The sequence below is a fragment of the Engystomops pustulosus genome, chromosome 2 (assembly GCF_040894005.1).
Source record: "Engystomops pustulosus chromosome 2, aEngPut4.maternal, whole genome shotgun sequence".
In the NCBI taxonomy this organism is placed as follows: domain Eukaryota; kingdom Metazoa; phylum Chordata; class Amphibia; order Anura; family Leptodactylidae; genus Engystomops; species Engystomops pustulosus.
Window position 1 is genome coordinate 143923908 of NC_092412.1, and position 22661 is coordinate 143946568.

The following is a 22661-nucleotide window of genomic DNA, read 5'->3' on the forward strand; positions in this document are numbered from 1 at the left end:
TTTTGATAATACAGATGTATTACTACAGTTATTTAATATAAGTAATAATATACACTCATCATTTGTGAAGTATTTCAGAAATGTATTATATGTGTTGATGGGGGCCCCTGGGTGCAATATCTGGTGGAGGCCCCCATGGAATGTAGCATGCATAAATGTTCTCGCTCCTTCCATGCACAGCTTCCCACCCCAGAAATACATCTATATACAGCCTCCTCCCACCCTAGTAATACATCTATATACAGCCTTTCCCCACCCCAGTAATGCATCAATATATACACAGACTGCTCCCCCAGTAATACAAATATATACAGCTAAGCCTACCAGCTTGCTTCACAGAACCAGGCAGAGAGCCGGACCTGTGCATATATTGGGCGATGCAGGCGAATCACCCACACTTTGTGCAGGCTCAGGGGTACATGGCCCGGAAACACCTTAGATTACGGCCCTGATAATGTTTTCTAGTATGTTTTAATTTTCATTTAATCATTTCTATTTGTCTTAAAATGGGTGTTTTGCATATTTTAACACTTTTAAAATAACCTGTGTAATTTGTATACATGGTCCTAGAGATAAACATCTGCAGGTTTATAATCTCATTCACCCAAGTACCCTTGGGTATTTTTAGTGCCTCTCAGAAATTTAAATAAAGGGATTACTATTATCACTTATCTTTTAGTACGTTGTGGGAAAACAAGTCCCTACAGTACCTCCCATCTAACTGAATATAAAAGTTGGCCTGCAAATGTGTTGTCACCAGATACACCTTAAGGGGTCTTGAGGAGTCCAAGCCTGAGTGGGTCATGGCATAGTTACAAGTAATCAGCTCAGAAATCACATGACAACATTGGAAAAAAACAAATAAGGATTAAAGCCCATTATGATTTTTTTCTTATGCTGGAGCACTCTTTATTTACAAGGTGGCCCGACTTTCTTCTACTGTTGGATCCTGAGTATATTTTCATGTGCACTTATAAAACAAGGCTGCTTTTAGGACATGCTTTGTATGTACCCAGGGTTTAATGTATAGCATGTGTTCATGTAACAAGGAGGCAATCGTCTGTCTTTGCTGTTGAGTGTTACGATTAGAACTTATCATAATACACAACGAGCAAGGGTTTCAGGCAAGCAATCAAAATACCCTTTTAAGAGTCTCACAACTTGGTGTATCTAATAAGGTTACCCTAGTTATCCTAATGTAGGAATTTAATGCATGGTATATATATATATATATATATTCTATAGTGTGAGCTGTTGACAGCAAAACGACATCAAATTACAAGGGGGTATACTGTTCACATAGAAATGTTGTTGTATTTAGCTATAACATTGCAAATGACCTCACAGCGAGACATTACATAATAACCCTACAGTGGGAGTTGTAAGCTAGTGCAGTGTGACAGAGATGCCTCTGGCTAGAGAACTTAGTTATAGAAAAGGATAAGTATGCCTAAAAGCTTTTTTCTAGCTATATAGCATGCAGTTGGAAACACAGCCTTAAAGGAATATTCACTAAAGAATCTGTATTTATACAAGTGTAAACAATAACCTAAACATAAATCATTTACAGTATGTATTCAGAACATATTACTTTTTAATACAAAATAAAGGCATGGCTACTTAATGATATCCATCTATTGACTGCAGTAATGCTGGAAGGAGGGATAATAACGTGATAAATAAGTGTGACTTTAGCTTTATCTAAACACTGCCAGCATTTTCAGAATGCCAAGATTCTTTTGATGGCAATAAGATCTTAAAACCCAACATTTTGCATCATTCTCATCTGAGAGCACACCCTTCTGCTCCTTCTACAGTCATGGTCATAAGTTTTGAGAATGATACAAATGTTAATTTTTACAAAGTCTACTGCATCAGGTTTTATAATGGCAATTTGCATAAACTCCAGAATGTTATAAAGAGTGATCAGCTTAACAATTCAACAAGTCAACAAGTCAATATTTGCCTAGAAAATGAACTTTTTCCCCAAAACACATTACAACTTCATTGCAGGTCTGCTTTAGAAGGAGCAGCTACATCATTTCAGTGATTGCTCCATTAACACAGGTATGGGTGTTGATGAGGACAGGGCTGGAGATCAATCTGTCATGATTAAGTAAGAATCACACCACTGGACTCTTTAAAAGAAGGCTGGTGCTTGGCATAATTGTTTCTCTTCTGTTATCCATGGTTATCTCTAAAGAAACACTCGCCGTCATCATTGCACTGCACGAAACTGTCCTATCAGGGAAGAGTATCACAGCTAGAAAGATTGCACCTCAGTCAACAATCTATTGCATCATCAAGGAATTCAAGGAGAGAGGTTCCATTGTTGGCAAAAAGGCTCCAGGGCACCCAAGAAGGACCAGCAAGCACTAGGACCGTCTCTTAAAAGTGTTTCAGCTTCAGAATTGGGCTACCAGCAGTGCAGAGCTTGGTCAGGAATGGCAGCAGACAGGTGTGAGTGCATCTGCATGCACTGTGAGACGGAGACTCTTGGAGCAAGACCTGGTGTCAAGGAGGGCAGCAAAGAAGCCACTTCTCTCCAGAAACCACATCAGGGACAGACTGATATTCTGCAAAAGGTACAGGGAGTGGACTGCTGAGGACTGGGGTAAAGTCATTTTCTCTCATGAATCTCCTTTGCGATTGTTTGGAATATCTGGAAAACAGCTTGTTAGGAGAAGACAAGGTGAGCGATACCACCAGTCTTGTCTCATGTCAACTGTAAAGCATCCTGCAACCATTCATATGTGGGGTTACTTCTCAGCCAAGGGAATCAGCTCTCTCACAGTCTTGGCTAAAAACACATCCATAAATAAAGAATGGTACCAGAATGTCCTCCAAGAACAACTTCTCCCAACCGTCCAAGAGCAGTTTGGTGACCAACAATGCCTTTTCCAGCATGATGAAGCACCTTGCCATAAAGCAAAGGTGATAACTAAATGGCTCAGAGAACAAAACATAGAGATTTTGGGTGCATGGCCTGGAAAGTCCCCAGATCTTAATCCCATTGAGAACTTGTGGTCAATTATCAAGAGACGGGTGGACAAACAAAACCAACAAATTGTGACAAAATGCAAGCATTGATTGTGCAAAAATGGTCTGCTATCAGTCAGTATTTGGTTCAGAAGTTGATTGAGAGCATGGCAGGGAGAATTGCAGAGGTCCTGAAGAAGAAGGGTCAACACTTCAAATATTGACTTACTGGATTAACTCATTCTAACTGTCAATAAAAGCTTTTGTTACTTATAATATGATTACACTTGTATTTCTATATGTGATTAAAACATCTGACCAACAGACATAAAAACCAGAGGGCAACAGATCATGTGAAAATATAAATATATATTCTCAAAACTTATGACCATAATTGTAGTCCATTTTGAGTGTTTGTACTATACATGTACATGAGTGACTGTACATGTACTGTATATATCGATATTTATGAGAACTGCCACCCAATGATGTAAAAGAGGGAACAGATCAGAGAAGCATTCGATTAACCTCTGCCAGGCCAAGGCCGATTTCCTTTATTGTTTTCCTTGTTTTTGTATTTTCTCTTCCTACTGTTCAGAAACTAAAACTCTTGTATATTAACATTCTTCCTTTTTTTGCACTATTTAAATTTTGGAGAAATTGTAAAGCGAAATTAAAGAGATTTTGTTTAGTGGTCTCAAGGCTCTATATTAACTATTTTTGTACTATGCACTTTTGAAATGACACATACCTGTACATCTATTTGTGTGCTCACTGCCTGGCACTTTATTTTGATGTGTATCTATCTCTGGATTTTTACCATTAATGAATTTTTAAATGTATACCTAATAAATAATACAATTTTATTGCTGGGTTTGCTCTGTATTTTGTGGTTGGTGGTATGTGTTTTGAGCTTAACCAGCCTATTACACTAATCATCACATTGTATGTGGCCTATTTATTGAGCACTGGCCATGACGTAGATATTTCCCATATGTCCATTATCTTTGATAAGTTTGAATAGGAATAGAGCAGAATGCACATTGGAACACCTCCTATCCCCCTTTTGCTGCAAGTGGTAGAGAAGCTTAGAAATTCCTTTTACCCCCTAGCATGGGCATGACTATTAGGGTACCAAACAACTGCGATAAAGCCATGGAGCCCATGTCAACTCCTTAGTTACTATGGTTGTGTGTGCCAGGTCATTTTCATGCAGGAAGACCTACCCAAGACCCATCTTCAATGCTCTCAATGAGGGATGGAGGTTCTTGACCAAAATATTAGAGCACATGGTTCTATCCATCCTTCCTTCAGTGTTGTGCAGTTCTCATCCTTTGACAAAGCCTGCCACTTGAATCATGTCATGCCTCTCCCCTTACATGGTCTGTATCCTGCCCTCTCTTTCTTTTGGTGTAGGACCATACCTCATTGTTTTAAGGCAGTTTTTGAACCTTGGATTTAAAATTCATACTCTGTTATCAAGCCCCCACGAGAACTGTACTAATATTATAATATTTAATGAGACCATCCAGATAGTCATTGGAAAATTTCAAATGGACCTTCACATGTGCTGGCATGAGCAGGGCAACCTTAGATTTTAATCCATGATGGTGTAATGAGTTTCTAACGGTAATCTTTGAGACTGCTTCCCAAGTTTGCTTCTGGTTATTGACTAAGTCCTCAGGGGGTGATTCCTGACCTTTATCAGAATCATCCTTACCATTAATGTTATTTTCAAGCTTCTTTATACTGTATTTATTTTTATGGCATTCAGTGTGCTGTACAATTTACATTGTACATTGTATCAATACCAACTATCTGTAGTTTCTATGAGCTGCGAAGGTCACTATATTACAGATATTAGAAGTTGCTGTATATAGAATTTATTTGGGCATGTCGCAAATTACTTATTTAAAGGGAAAGGTGCTACAAATCTTCTAAATAAATGAAATGCATTGTATATATTGGAAAATTTTAAGTAGTCAATTGATTATAAAATGTATATTTTATTTAATCAGGGACAGTATATAATAATTTATTCACAATGGGGCACATTTACTTACCAGGTCCGGAAGAGTTTCCCAAAGTGCATTGTCCGGCGACAATGCACTGTGCTGCATTCTGTACCATGACTGTACATAATAAACACATGATCAATCCTGTAGTCACTGATTAACTGTTATAGTATTTGTGATAACTTTCAGCATGTGTAGTGTCATTGGGTGTCAATGAGTTTGCTTTTCACACCATAGCCCCTGAGCCTATAGTTACTCTTCTGTGTTTGACACTAGATTCTTAGCAGATTCCATACACAAACACATGTACACTTACCGGCCACTTTATTAGGTACACCATGCTAGTAACGGGTTGGACCCCCTTTTGCCTTCAGAACTGCCTCAATTCTTCGTGGCATAGATTCAACAAGGTGCTGGAAGCATTCCTCAGAGATTTTGGTCCATATTGACATGATGGCATCACACAGTTGCCAGAGATTTGTCGGCTGCACATCCATGATGCGAATCTGGTGACTGTGGAAGTACAGTGAACTCATTGTCATGTTCAAGAAACCAGTCTGAGATGATTCCAGCTTTATGACATGGCGCATTATCCTGCTGAAAGTAGCCATCAGATGTTGAGTACATTTTGGTCATAAAGGGATGGACATGGTCAGCAACAATACTCAGGTAGGCTGTGGCGTTGCAACAATGCTCAATTGGTACCAAGGGGCCCAAAGAGTGCTAAGAAAATATTCCCCACACCATGACAACACCACCGGCCGCCTGAACCGTTGATACAAGGCAGGATGGATCCATGCTTTCATGTTGTTGACGCCAAATTCTGACCCTACCATCCGAATGTTGCAGCAGAAATCGAGACACATCAGACCAGGCAACGTTTTTCCAATCTTCTACTGTCCAATTTCGATGAGCTTGTGCAAATTGTAGCCTCAGTTTCCTGTTCTTAGCTGAAAGGAGTGGCACCCGGTGTGGTCTTCTGCTGCTGTAGCCCATCTGCCTTAAAGTTCGACATACTGTGCGTTCAGAGATGCTCTTCTGCCTACCTTGGTTGTAACGGGTGGCGATTTGAGTCACTGTTGCCTTTCTATCAGCTCGAACCAGTCTGCCCATTCTCCTCTGACCTCTGGCATCAACAAGGCATTTCCGCCCACAGAACTGCCGCTCACTGGATGTTTTTTCTTTTTCGGACCATTCACTGTAAACCCTAGAGATGGTTGTGTGTGAAAATCCCAGTAGATCAGCAGTTTCTGAAATACTCAGACCAGCCCTTGCACCAACAACCATGCCACATTCAAAGGCACTCAAATCACCTTTCTTCCCCATACTGATGCTCAGTTTGAACTGCAGGAGATTGTCTTGACCATGTCTACATGCCTAAATGCACTGAGTTGCCGCCATGTGATTGGCTGATTACAAATTAAGTGTTAACGAGCAGTTGGACAGGTGTACCTGATGAGAAGTCCTGGAGATGAAAGTGGGAGGTTTGAATTAAAGAAAGAGAATAATCTAAGATCACTGGCAGTTCGAAGATAACGGGTTGGACGATAGAGTGAGATAAGAGAGAAGAGGTTCAGCAATATGAAAAAGCTTTGTGGATGAGGGTTATTAATTATGTAATTCTTTAATGTTATTTATTTAAAGATGATGACTAGAGATGAGCGAGCACTAAAATGCTTGGGTGCTCGTTATTCGAGACGAACTTTTCCAGATGCTCGAGTGCTCGTCTCGAATAATGAGCCCCATTGAAGTCAATGGGAGACCCGAGCATTTTTTAAATAAAACTGAACAGTAAAAGAACAGTGCAAAAAAAAAAATTCCAAATGTTTGCAGATGTTTTACTTGTAAGAACACATTGAAATAACACTATTCTTCACTTTGCAGGTGTTCGCGCGTGTCTCCCGCTAAGTTAGGAGATGTGCACGAACATCTGGAATGTGAAGAATAGTGTTATTTCAATGTGTTCTGCACTTAAATGCTCCTGTGTTCACTGTTTTTAATGTTTTAATTCTATTCTTCACATTGCAGGTGTGCGCGCGTGTCTCCCGATAGGTTCGGAGATACGCGCGCACAGCTGCAAAGTGAAGAATAGAATTAAAACATTAAAAACAGTGAATACAGGACCATTTAAGTGCAGAACACATTGAAAGAACAATATTCTTCACATTCCAGATGTTCCGAACATCTCCGAACCTAGCGGGAGACACGCGCGAACACCTGGAAAGTGAAGAATAATGTTATTTCAATGTGTTCTTACAAGTAAAACATCTGCAAACATGTGTAATATTTTTTTTTTACAATAAAAATACTTTTATTCAATTTATTTTATTAATTTACTGCTCGATCTCGAGCCGGCGAGATACTCGTCCGAGTAACGAGCCGGTCCGAGTATGCTAATACTCGACCGAGCAGTATACTCGGACGAGTATACTCGCTCATCTCTAATGATGACTTTACTGCTACTGTTTGACACAAGGAATTATAGACAGATAAATTGGGGTTGAGAGACCTTTTGTTTGTATATATCTGCTGTGGATTTACATTAAACAGATTTTCCACTAGTAAATTTGAAGCAAAATTTGTAGCAGAACTTCTGATGGATAAGGAATGCACACCCAATTGAGAAAAGGAAAGAGTAGCCTGAAATGGTACTTATCTGTGATTGATGGGAATCTCAGTGGTTGGATTGTGGGATACCCACCAATCTGGCATCTCATGGCATGGCAGTTTCATTAGTTAGACAATAAGGAACACATAGTTAATTTTAGTGCATATGTAATACTGCTTTCTGTGTTTTATCCTGTTTGATTCACAATAGTAATCAAAATATGGTGCAAAAATACTTTTGCATGCAAATACCAATCCATTCCTGTATATATAAAAAAGTGTTAGACAAAAATAGAATAACTAAACTTAAAGCTGTAGCATAGTAACAGCTCCCATTACTTAACTCTGTAAAACCTGTTTGTTGTATTTTATGATCTGTCCAATTTTGAAAAACATAAGATCGCATAAAATAAAATCCTTTCAATTCTTTACAGCTTCACTGTCTCCCAGCTACAGAGAAAAAAGAAAACTACAGTAACATTTTAGATTGTGGAAGATGCTTTGTGCCTCATAGTAACTCATTGAATTTAGATCATTCATACTACCCGTAATCCACCAAAAAAAAGACATACTAAAGTGTGGCTCTTGACAAACACAGCGACGCCACATGTGTACATTTCCCATCATAAGCTGCAGTCTGTCACTGAGAACTGTGTCTGACAATGCACTAAGGCTCACTGAGCATCCTCCCATTGCATTCAGTCTGTGCTTCATCTCATCTTTTCTCTAATGTGTCCAAATTTCCATTCTCTGCTCACTCTGCAGCTTCAACCCCCCTCCTCATAGAAACCCAACACGTGTTGGCTCCCTCCCCATCCACACTCTCATTGGCCTCTGCTCCAGGCTCTGATCCGCCTTCCCATTCCTATTATGGAGCAGCCTGAATCCAAACTGGGAGCTACAAACAGCAGCAGGAGCAGCATCAGTATCAGCATCTCTGGGTATCTACAGTACACACAGCATGGGGCTCTGCAGCACCCTCACCTGCCTCATCTGCCTCACTCTGCCCTGGTACCTGTCTGCAGAGCAAGGTAGGTACTGCCAATGAGACTGCTCAAGCCATACACAAGCCCAGTCAATGAATGACAAAGTGCTCTAGGTGTGAGATAAGGCTTATTTGTTCTTACAGGATAAAGTCATGCGTCTACTGTGTGCAGGTGTATGAATACATGTCCTATGTGATCACTGACAAAGGCATGGGATGATATCAATAACACAGAATTCATAGAACTGGAGAATACAGTATATTAACTTTAGGGATTTTACAATACATTTTAGATACATGATGTGTATATTATGTACAACAGACATAACTACATGTATTTTATTTGTGTGTTAGAATCAATAACAAACAACATGTGATGTGTATGACCTAAGGCTAGACGTTCCTGTATATTTGATCATGTCCACTTCTGATTCATAAAAATGATGTGATATCTCCCGATCCATTGTCCCTTTAAAAGAATGTATTACAATAAAATCTACTACCCTACTATGCTTATTGTTGATGAGGATTATCATTGTTATTATAATTGATTTTTATGTTTTTTAGTGGTGGTGCTTTGTAATATCTGGCTGGTGGCATTTACTCAGCAGTGTATCTGTGATATTCATATCTCTGATTTCAATGAATTACAGGGTGCCATTCAAGGAAGTAATGATTCATATTACATGTGCTGTCTGATTACTAATATTATCCTTCAATGTTTTCACTGTATGGATGTGAAATGGAAAGTACATTCTGTATATTGCATAAATTTCAGCCGAGCTTAGAATGTTATATCTGCTATTGTCTGCATCTCTGAACAATAAATTCATTGTTCTGGCTAGTATATATTGGAGTGGCAGGTTTGCCCGTGTCTGCCCTTTTGGGCTTAGATGACCTTTTACCCATCAGTGTGTATGAGTATGGTACACTTTCCACAGGCAGTGATAGAATTAAGTGTCCAAATTTTCCAATGAAGCATTGACAAAGTTGTTATTTGTGAAGTGCCTGGACAATTTCTAAAATGTACCCCTCTGTCATTGTCTGTAGGGAGCTGTCATAGTGTACAGTAGTTATCTATGGATGGCAAGGCTGGAAAGCGAGAGATGGTGGAGGAGTTGAGAAACAATGGATATATTTTGCGTAGGATATTTAGGATCCAAGGGCTGAGTTTCACAGCACTATGGAAAATCATTGCTCAACGGTGCATGAATAATTTTTAATTGACTGGACTCTAAGTACCTAAACAGAGCAAAGCAGCAGGGAAGCTGCATATCCCAACAATGACAGCTATTTATTGTATCTAGCACTTGACTATTGGCACAAGATGGCATAATTAGTTCCTGGTGACAAAAGGCAGCATGGCCAGTGGTCCTACCTAGGAAAATCGGCAGGATGATCAGTTCACATTATGACACAGATCTCGCACAGGGTCCATAGAAATATGAAGGTTGTTCATGTTTTGGAATATTCAGCATACATCCTTTGTCTAGGGAAAATTCTACTGAATCTGTGAAGCTATGCACAGGTGTAGAAGCTGGTAGTCAGAACATAGACAATAAGATGTGTTTATGGCAGATTGGTGACTTGACTTATGGACTTGTGTCTTTCTCCCGCCTTATATACTATGATACTATAATTCTATCTATCTATCTATCTATCTATCTATCTATCTATCCATCCATCAATACAGTATTTATATATCTGTCTGTCTATCTATCTATCTATCTATCTATCATATATTTATTTATTTATCTATTCATCAATACAATATTTAGCTGTCTATCTATCATATATTTATTTTTCTATCTATCTATCTATCTACAAAATTTGGGAAATCAGCAGCACAGTCCCCGTGAGAAATGTAGGTAATGGGTGCTATCCTTAACTCTCACCAGTCAGACGTATATCTATCTATCTATCTATCTATCTATCTATCTATCTATCTATCTATCAATAATCTCTATATCATCACCTATGTATCTATGTCTATCGCTCCATATGTTCATCTGGATATATAATTCTATCTATCTACCTATCTGCATCTTTGTATCTAATTATCTAAATACATAATTATATCTAGCTATATCTATTTTTCCTATAGCTATCTTTTATATATCTGACTCTATTTACCTATGTACTTATGTATGAAAAGAAAGTACACGGCAACATAATGTATATATTCATCTTTCTGTCTGTTTAGAAATCTATCTGCTATCCCATTGCTGTCTTTTATCTATCTGAATATATCTATTCTGTCTATCTATCCATCACCTATGCCCTATCTATTTATTGGAGCACATTTGCTAAGGGGCATGCACCAGTTTTCTATCAGACTTTGCTTGTTCTTCCAAGTACAAACTGCTTGCAGAGGTATTCAAGAAGTGTCTGTGCCACATTTGTGTCTCACGTGACCGTTTTGTGACACGGCTGCACCAGGCATCATGCAATACAAATTTATGCACTGAAAGGGGCGTTTCAGTGCTCAGTCGGACCATGCGCCAGATTTAACATGCAAAGTCTGACCCCTCATGTTAAAGATCCAAAATAGTGGTGCACTCTCTCAGAGCTGTGCAAAGGGCGCCAGATTCATGAAGATTGGGGGCCAGAAATCCGGAATATATTTCTATTTAACTATCAATCTAAAGCATTTTTTTATCATCATAAGTGAAAAATCAAAAACTAGGGTGTGTAACTCACCTATCTACCTGTCTACTTCTCTAGCCATATTTCTGCCTTACATTTACCCGTTAATAGGTCTTAAAATGATAAACTTGTATGTTATTATACAAATATTAGTATTAGCAGCATTTTTAGACAATTGTATTGTAATATTTGGTTACTTCTTTTTTTAAGATGTGTTACTGAATGTGTAAAAGTGGCTATAACATTCTGTCTTACATCAATATAAGCATACTGTATATTTAGACATGTGCTCTGTCCTAAAGAACACTCTAAAAATAAGTCACTAGGACATGGGGTAAGAAGATGCCCATCAGTGAACTTAGTGCAGAAGAGCTGTAAGTGAATGACTTCTTTCTAGAAGTCCATTAATACCTAGACTTCAGAAGCAAGAAGAAAGCTCCTGATGAATTGTGAGAGGGAGAGGCCAGAGTTGCAGAGAGATGAGAGAGAGATTTAGATATGAGTGTTGTAGATAGAAACAGTTCAAAGATGAGGAATTTCTGAGCTTGGTATAAGAGGCTCATATTGAAGGAACCAGAGATTGAAGAAGATATACATGGATGTGCCGAGCAGTGTTAAGCTTTGTAGAGAACTTGGGAAATGTGGACTTAAGAGATATGAATGAACAGCATTTTACTAAAAGGTGGTGATATGTTTGAACTTTTAATATTTTCAGGATATCTGAATATCTAGTAATAGGAAATCTACAAACTACAATATCTTTACATTTTAAGAGATTATTAGGGATTTGCATTGTGTTTGAATGACATTATTATAATACTGTATATATAATATGTGTCTGCCTTCTATCTAATGTGGAGACACTGCCAACCAATCCCGTTCTGAATTCTGGACCAGGGTTGGTTAAACTATGAATGATAAATCCAGCTGTGCTGCCATTGACTGTCCCTTATTACATATTATTAGCAATGATGTCACCTTTTTTCAATGACCTGAAATGATCTTTTATGATATTTTCCCTGCAACATCTACTCTAATATCTGTGAGATAGCTCGTAGTAGAATCAGTATGATACACTTTTGTGAAAAAGGCAACTTTCCACTGTTACATCTTTTTTTGTTTTTACCTCTATATCTGTTCTAAGTATGTGAATTCAATGACATTAATAAACAGCTCCCCCTTGTGTGTAAAAATCCCAATATTATACTATGGTCCAAATCTCACCTCTGGCATAGTATTAAAATACAATATTATGTTTTCCATGTGTTCTTGTATTAAATAATCTCGTAATTATGAAATATTCATATATGGATTTATGAGGATGTGTCTTTTGGCACAACTCATAATATCACATTGGACACTCTGTGGTTTATCCAAAGGACAACATTACTATAGTGAATTACATCAGTACAGTGGCATCTGTATATACTATATATATAATTTTACAGTATGTGTCAATGTTCTTCCAGTGACTGCTAGCTTGGTAATGCCAGGTTTGCGTCTTTTGTACAAAGACATGTTGTATTATTCCTTTGTTTCTATACATTTAAAATGTCAATGCATAATTTGGATTATACTGCAAAACAAGAACTCAAAGCGAGGCTGATAATGAAAAATGTCATTGTATCTGTTAAGATGAAGAAGATAATGACTAGTAGTCTCTGACAAGGGTTTAAATAGCCTGTCTGTTTAGAACAATATGGTCTAGGAGAGAGGCACAGCACCGCAGATAAACTTGTCCTGTGCTGCCAGTACCTTACATTTCTGCTGTGAAACCTTAACCCCATCCAATTCTTTGTTTACCTTGTCAAGATCCTTTTAGAAGGGAATGCTCTTCTCTCTTCTTTCTTGAGAGATCTTTTGATTGATTGTAGCTCTTGTATAGAACCTAAACCAAGTTGCTGTGTGCAATATCATTTTGTAGACATCATAAAGTATCAAGTTTTTCTTAATCTGCCCGATTTTTAGCATAGAAGATTTCATTATAAAGAAAAGGCTATAAGAGGTATGAACAGTACCACGGCAAGCAAAAATCGCTTGCCCCGCTAGTTCTACAAGTTCTTTACATCCTAAATATGATGGGAACATTTTTTGTTTTAATCCTTTTATTCTTGAAGGGCCTGCATATTCCAGTGCCTTTCTACATAAACCATCTAAAAAAAGTGTGTATATGTGTGTAATGTATATATATATATATATATATATATATATATATATATATATATATATATATTTCCATCTGTTCTACTACATCTGCCATGGCATCTTGACATCATTTGCAGATGTTCTCTCTATAGTTAACATATCAATACGCAACATAGACACTCAATACAGCATGAATAACATGTACATGGGAGCATCAAACTGGTGAATATGGCAGATAATTTGTATCTGATTTTCAGGGAACTTTCCTCCTTCGTCAAAACGACTTCTATTGCTGGGAATCTGACACAACATACGTCCATTCACATCAATGACAGATTGCTTGGAGTGATGTGTCAGATTTCTAGTAACAGAAATCACTGAACAGTGCCAGAAGAGTTTACAGTCTTCATAAAGCCCATTTTTTTCATTGTAATCTTTGTGGCTAAATCATGTTACAAAAGTATTTTGACTAGCATACTCCTTTGAGTACACATATATGTTAATAGCAATGGTGGGATGAATCTATAGAACACTTAGACATGCTCATGTTCAGGAAGGGCCTTGACACCTTTCTTCAAAGTAAAAATATTGGGGCACATTTACTAAGGTCCTTGCAGCAGTTTTCTGTCTGACTTTACATGTTAATTTCAGTGCAGACTGCTTGTAAAAGTTTTTATGAAGTATCTGAGACACATTTCTGGCACACACAACAAATTGTGGCACATGCAACACTTTATGGTGCACCCTGCATTTTACACAGGCAAACATACTTTTAGTGCAGTTTACACTACTCTTAGTAAATGTGCCCCATCAGGTTATGGAAAATAGATTCTTAGGATGGGACTTGAATTCAGGGATTTTATTCTAATTACCATACTTGTAGGGGAAATGAAAGTTTTCTGCCCATTTTGCATCAGTCATTTTGAATGTTTGCCTTTCTTTGTCTAATCAATGTAGAATTATAGGTTGAACTTGATTGACTTGTGTCCTTATTTAATCTTCTTTCTATGATACTATGATATTTTGTCCTGTGAGTACAAATTATGTGAGTTGTTGCATTAATTTGAATTAAAATGGAGTTCTATATTACCACTAAATATTATAATATTACAAATTACAATAACTTATTGCATTTGGACCCAAGGCCAAAAGAATATTTATTTCATATCTTCATTCTTTCGTTCATGAATGTATTAATGTTTAGTGATAAAGAAACTATACATGTTGAGAAAGCCACTGCAACAATATAAAGGTTGTGTCCTACACTCTCCCATTTATTGTCTTTTACTTCAAAGAGCAAAGCTGCAATGCCAGACACAACAGGTGAAAAGCAGTATCATTTATCATGAAAGCAGCCTTCACTTTCTAATATTGTACAATTTCTTTAATTGAAAAGTTATTACAAGTATATAATGAAATGATGACATTGAGTGCCACAGATAAATACTTTAATTTAATAAGATGACTTAAGATACAATTTTTATAACTTACATTAAAGATTAGTGTGGAATGTATTTAAAATACAATATTTGCACTTATCCATTGTAAAATGGCAAAGTTTTTTAGTAGTCAATTACTAGATTACATCATGTTATTAATTAATTTTGTATGGGAAAAACCTAATGGTGAATTGTACTATTTTAATAATAATAATAAAAATAATAATAACAATCTATATTTATAGCGTCATCATGTTCAGTAGTGCTTTATGTACCATATTTTTCTGCTGTTGATTGATATTTATAAGTTTCTTAAACAAACTGAATAGAAATCTATATTATAATAATAAATGCATTTAAATGACAAAACTGCTGTTCGCACTAAAACTAGGTATGCTAAAATGTAGTCACCAAAGGCTAATCTCAAAGGAGACAGGCTGCTTCTGTAAGGACAAAGGGTGCTTGTTCATTAACCTGTATTACATCCATGTAGGAGATCTATAAGGATCGGATGGATGGAACACATTGACAGACCGCCCCTAGGGATTTGAAGATATCTATCAACCCCCTGTATTGATAAGATGCTTTTAACAACTCTGTAACACCAAGTACAGTATTAATAGTAATATACACACAATAGACTGGCATTGCTCGTTCCCGAATCATGTCAAAAGATATCTTGATAGTGAGGCATATATATATAGGTAGCTCTCCTCTGTGGCAATGGAAACACCATATTGGTAATATATCTGCTTCAATACTGCATTATACTGATGCTTGGACATGGGTCACTTTGTTTCTTGCGTCTAGAATTATTTGAGCACCATCTGGTCTGTATATATGTGTCTCTTGAATATACTCAGTAAATTATTATTTTTCCATTTCAGTGTTATCATTTTCCCATTTCTTGGAGGCTATGGATACATTATTTCAGCTGCTTGTTCTACTTTACAATTGCGATTGTATGCATATTTTTATAATAGCTATTTACGATCATGTGGAGATTGAAAGGTCATATTTATTTCGTGTATGCTATGCACTTGTATATTTGGATTCTTTTTTATATATAACATTTATACATTATAAATTGTTGTATATATACATTTCTAATTTGTTTCACATATCTTTTTTTTCTTGTTTTAAGATTATTTTTTTTGGGGGGGGCATCAGATTTTTTTGCCTGTGGTAAACATGAAACACACAAATACAAGCAGGTGGCTCAATCTTCCAAATCCCATGTAGTGCCCAGAAGCTGCACCTGTAGTTGTGGCACCTATTCACTCTCACCAGTGGAAGCAGTCATTTCAGCTTACAGTCTCTGCATAGATCATGAAGACAACTGGTTTCAACAGCTGCAAGTTCAAGGAGCACGTGTCTCTAATGGGAATCTTCTTCCAGTCACATATTCAATGTGTAAAAACATGTGTAAGAATTATGGCTGGCACCTACCAACTAAGCTATTGCTTATGTTGGTTTGCATTTAGTGCTACAGAAGTACCATACACTCCATAACCTGTAGTCCCAGACTGAAAATTTACACTTTACAAAAGGTCATTGAAAAAGTAAAATAACATTTTCTTCTGTACATCTGATAAAAATGTGGCTTTTGATTATTTTTTTGGCCCATCATACAGATAATTTTGGCCCATTAAAATATATAAACTTCAGTGTATGTTAATCTTCATTCAGATATGAACAGAGCATAAAGCATGAAAAATGTCTGAAATGTAGCTTTTCAGCACTTATTCTGGGTATACATTATTTGGCTATACAGGCGATCCCCTACTTAAGAACACTCGACTTGCATATGACCCCTAGTTACAAACGGCCCTCTGGATGTTGATAATTTACTGTACTTTAGTCCTAGGCTACAATAAACAGCTGTGACAGTTATCAAAGGTGTCTGTAATGAAGCTTTATTGTTAATCCTGGTTCTTATGACAACCCAACATTTTTAAAATCCAATTGTCACAGAGACCAAAAAAGTTCTGGATGGTATTGCAATGATAAAATATACAGTTCCGACTTACATACAAATTCAACTTAAGAACAAACCTACAGACCCTATCTTGTATGTAACCCGGGGACTGCCTGTATATAAATTGTGGTTTTCTTTTTGCCAATATGTCCACAAATATTCCAGGCAATGGAACGATTATTTAGGATTTACCAATTATTACTAAATAAGTTTGGGAAACTAATAGTAAAAAGTAAATTTCAGTAAAAGAGAGTTATGGCAATTCATTTGGTATCTCAATAGCTGTAGTGCTTATAAAGATGACACACAGAATACATGTATCTATATACTGTTTGCTATGGGTGTGCTTATGTCAAAAAATATAAAACTTTTTTAAAACTGCTTCAAAATTTTTAGGACTAGAACATATAACAATTTATAAAAAAAAATCCCTTTGAGAACTGCTGTGGCATGTTTTGAACATGGTGGTGCTGGCATGCCAGTGACAGCATATTATACATTACAGGAATCAAAATTGTATTATTTATGGGAAAAATCAATTACCACCAGTTACAGTTTTAATTGAATATGTCAGCATTTACACATGGCTTAGAAATCTGAAGATTTCTAGATATGCATTGAGGAAATTTTACTGTGCAATAAGAAGTGGAGAATTGAGCAAACAAAATGCTGTATATATGGGAAAAGCATACTTATGTTAAATGTATAAACAAAATGGCAAAATTTTAAAAGTATATGTATTAGTTGGCCACTTTCAAAATTTTAAATGTATATGTATTAGTTGACCACTTTCAGATTTATGTATGTATGTACTTTTTTAATGTGCCAGTGTGCACAATACAACTACACACTGTCAAAAACGTTAAGTGTTATCTCCCAGACAGAGTTTCTATATTTCTCTTTTTTTGCACTGGAAGCAAAGATACGCTTCTGTAAACATCAGAACGATGAACACTTTGACTGCAATACAACAAGCTATAAAATTGGGTCTGATAGCACTAAACCCCAGAATAAGTTCTATTGGTTGCTCGCAGATGAAATTTGCAGTGCGGTTAAAAGGGTCACTGACTTACAAGATATGACAGGGCAAAATAGGAAGCAACTTATGGAACACAGGTGCTGGTTATGTGATCCGGACACCAGATATATCCTACTTGGCGGACATTGGTTGGTTTTACTGATATGAAGAGTCTGACTTATAAAAAGTAATAGCAGAATACTTTAATACAACATAGAAATACACACAATACAGTTACTGTACATATGAATGAATATCGTAAAATTTGTCAAATGCAAAATATTAGGTTTGATGAAATGCCAACCTACAGTAAATGTAAAATAAACATAAATATAATATTCAATATAATCTACCAATGAATATTAACAAAAACAAAGGTTGAGTAAGATGTAAAACACAACCTCAAAGCCATGATGCTGTGTGCCGTAGTTCAGTTCACTACTGACATACTGGGAGCCCCATTAAATCTACTATCAATATTAAGCATGATAAACCAAGGAGACTTTCGCATAGATCCAGGCATTGTGACAGGGCTCTTTGGGGGTGTTATCAAAGGCCATCCATTCTCCAGCTACACAAGCTGTTACACTAAGCAAGAGCTCTTCCACCTCCCACTGTGTGCTGAAACTTCCTCCGCTGCTGTGAGATTACATGACACGAAGGAAGGGGAGACTGGGAAGATGCAGCACTCAGGGGTTCTGGGGGCTGATTTTAGATGAAAGGAGACCATAGATAACAAATATGAGAAGATTACCACAGTCAAAGTAGCTGGATCTATAAGTAAGTGCCCCTGGTTTATCATGTTTGATTTTGAAGGAAGATTTTCTTTAACGACAATACTTTGGGTACCCCAGTAATATAATCTCAATGGCATTCAAAGAATTTCAGAGAACTTCATGGGCTTCTGATTTCTAAATAGTCATAAGCATGCCTTGCTATAATCTGGCCATGATCAGCCAAGGCTGAGTGCCACATAAAATGTGTCTGGTAATTAGATGACTCCTGACATTTACTGAAAACAATCAATGTCTATTGATTTCAATTGCTACTGCGTAAATCAAGTCCCCTCTACTGTAGTTTGTCTGAAGTTGACGGAAAATCTGAAAATATTGTTCCAAGAAGTACTATCTGCCAAACCTTCTTGACCCTCTACTCATCTCTCTGGCAATTGAGCTTTGTGTAGAAAAGCTTCATAGCCTGATTGGCCGCGATGGATTTTCTTTCCTGACAACCTCCTATCAAAGGCTATAACTATTAGACTTTAGCGTACCATATAAAAAATGTTATACTCAAAGATGAACTGGCAGTGTGCTGACAAGAAGGAATGTAAAAGGGGTTTACCTGTATAGATAGCATGCCACCCTCCTACTGCAGCTCAGCCCGTGCTATAAACTTTAACAAAAAAGGTGGAGAACCACTTTAACATCAGTGCCCAAAATCTATCAGAAATGCATTGTCAAGCATAACGCATAAAGCATTTCCATGGGTCATGGGATTTAATGCCGGAAATTAGAATTACAATATTAGGCATGTAAATGACACTGACAGTTTGGTACAATCCTAATTCATTTTTAGTCTGTGACACAGATTTTAGAAAATTAAAACATTTAAAATTATTACAGCTACCCAGTCCACACACCCTATACGAGAACATCATACGGAATAGAGAAACAGAGATTTATGATAAAAGGAGAGTAACTTCTGGCAGGACTCCTAGGAGAATAAGTAACCCACTAAAACAGGATGATTGACAGTGTCCGTTGTATCAGAGTGTCTACACAATCCCTGTTTGTGCAACAGCAAGATAGGAAGGACCCTCACTGTGTCTCTTAGGAGTCCTTTCAGGAATAAATCTGCCTTTTTATCATGAATCCCACTTCTATAATAACACAATTAAGTGGTCTCTCTATACTGTATTATCATGCCCAGTATGACAAATGGTGCTTCCAAGTGACACCATTTAATTTTTGGTACAATGTCGCTGGGACCTGAAAAAAAATGCAGTGTATTTGACAAAAAATTGTATTTGCACCATTTTTTCCAACATTTACTATGCTGGGAAAATTACACTGCCCTTGTTTTCTTTGTCTCAAAATGATCATGGAGACATCAAATTTCTGAATTTAGTATGGTTTAATACCTTAAGAAGATTGTTATGTTTTGATTATCGTCCTGACATGTTTCCTTTAAAGCAAACCTGTCACCAGGAATATATATATTAGCTGGTGACAGGTTCCAATAGCCTGTGCTATGCTGATTATAAAAATGCATTTGTCAGCATTCCGAATCATTTCAGGACTTTGCATAAATTTAATTCAATTCACCTGTCTCCCTGCTCCACAGCATGTGGTGAGCCGGGGAGGGGGGTTTGTGTAGCCTGTATGTGCTTGTGTCATTCTCCTCTTCTCCACTCATGCAGCTCTCTCACTCCTCCCCATTTCCTGTCCTAATCATTGAGCAAGCAGGGGAGGGAGGTGGTGGTGTGCAGGAGGGAAAGAATGCATGAGGAGATACAGGCACATACAGGCTGCAACTGACCCCTCCCTTTGGGGGTTCTCACCACATGCTGCAGGCATGGAGCTAGGTAATGTGAATCAAACTATTATAAAATACAGGCAGTCCCCTACTTAAGAATGCCTGACTAACAGGCGTCCCTTAGTTACAAACGGACCTCTAGATGTTGATAATGTACTGTACTTTAGCCCTATGCTACAATGATCAGCTGTAACAGTTATCTAATGTGTCTGCAATTAAGCCTTATTATTAATCCTGGTTCTTATGACAACAAAACATTTTTTAAAATCCAATTGTTGCACAGACCAAAAAAAATTTAACTGGGGTTACAATAATAAAATATACAGTTCCGACTTACATACAAGTTCAACTTAAGACCAAACCTACAGAACATGTATGTATCCTGGGGACTTCCTGTACTTAAATGATTCAGAATGCTGACAAAGGAATTTCTTAAATCAGCATAGCAGAGGCTATTGAAACCTATCATCAGCTAAAAATTACATTTCTAGTGATAAGTTTGCTTTAATGTTGCAACTCTTTTCCATTTTTGGATTTCAGTTTTTCACTTTTTATTTCCTGTTTACATAGATGTATGGGGGCTGTTTTTATACAGTGGTGTCTCCTTCATTACACTCTCTATAGATCATTAAAGGGGTGTCCATGTCTCAGTTATTTAATCCTATTGTATGTATTGTTATACATGTTCGCAGTATACTTTCTGTATCAATTCCTCATGGGTTTCTAGATCTTTGTAATTCTATAAAAAAAATTTCTACGTTTACTTCAAATTCACGGTAATCTGTCACACAAATGAACTTCATGATGCACAGGTGAGCTGTATGTTAGAACAAACTGTGCACCTGTGTGACATGACATGTCCATGGACAGATTTCTGTGTATTTACACATAGAAGCTTTCTGCTCAGATGGGAATACTACTATAACAATGATGTGGTATAATAGTACTTCATGTGATAAAGTGCTAAATTGTATTAACATTTTGCATATAGTGATTCTAGAAAATAAAATACAGAAAATCATAATATGCACTATAGGTTTCAGCAACCATCCTAATAGTCTTGTCCTAATTATCAGGGTAGAAAATGCATACAATCCATGAGCCGCTTACTAAAGAGCCAGACATAAAAATAAGTTTCAGTTATTGCAAATGTATACTGTAAAGTTGCTCATGATTCTCATGCCCACGCCCCCGATTTCCGCCGCGTGCATGATGGCGCCGATGCGCCACAATCCGATCGTGTGCGCCAAAACCCCGGGTCAATTCAGGGAAAATCGGTGAAAAACGGTAATATTCGGGTAACCCGACGTAAAAATGCGATTCGGGTCCTTAGTAAATGACCCCCAATGTGTTTTTTTACTTTTTCTGGCTTCTGGACTTGTCTAATTTATGTTAGAGGCTGATTTATCAGGCAAGTAAGTCTGATTTTTGCGCACAAAAGTTTCACATTTTTGTGCAAATTGGTCAAATAAAGTCACAAATTTAAGAGAAAAAGAAAGCCTAAGATAAATGACCTCCTATAATTTGAGGAAAGTTTACTTACGTAGAATATTTGTTAACACCATAAAACCTTGACTACCCTTATATACCCGTGTATAAGCCGAAACCCCTAATTTCAACACAAAAAACTGGGGAAAACTTTTGACTCGAGTATAAGCCGAGGGTGGGAAATGCAGTGGTTACAGCCTCCCAGTATATAGTCTGCCAGCCCCTGTAGCATACAGCCTGCCCAGCCCCTCTAGTAGGAAAAAAAAAACACTGTACTCATCTTTCCGACGTCCTCCATAGGTCCTCTTCTGTCTCAGACAGAAGAGGACCTACAGTTGATGTCAGAAAGGTGAGTTTTGACTTTATTTTTTTAGTTGACTCGAGTATAAGCCAAATTAGGGTTTTTGAGCACAAATTTTGTGTTGAAAAACTAGGCTTATACTCGAGTATATAAGGTATATCAATTACAGTAATTTGTATTACTGTTTATAAAAATGAACAAAAACATTATGAGCGAATAGACTAATAACCATCTGAATAATCTATATGGTGTTGAATTGCTATCATGTAGATATTTATATTACACTACAATTTACTGTTCTGGGCAGATCAGGGAAGATCATGAAAGAGTTTCAGAGATAAATAAAAAAAACAATACAGCCGCAGACAGGGGAAGATCAGACAGTGCATACTAACATGAGGTAATGGGAGGACCTTGCTGAAGAGGTCATACTGTATTTTGATATGTATTTATGGTCTTGGGGACAATACACTTGGGAATTGGCTGCCTTTGTTTGCCTAGAATGTAAATCAAGCCATTACATTC

The 22661-nt window shown here is 37.1% G+C and overlaps 1 protein-coding gene across 1 annotated transcript in view; it reads left to right on the top strand.

Annotated features, from left to right (window-relative positions):
• Positions 1 to 8457: 8457 nt before the first annotated feature.
• EPHA10 (EPH receptor A10) overlaps positions 8458 to 22661 on the top strand; it is a 461510-nt gene continuing 447306 nt past the window's right edge. Inside the window, exon 1 of the mRNA XM_072136754.1 lies at positions 8458 to 8632. Within this exon, the coding sequence (XP_071992855.1) occupies positions 8563 to 8632 (70 nt within the window). The 5' untranslated portion in view covers positions 8458 to 8562. The remainder of the gene's footprint in view (positions 8633 to 22661) is intronic.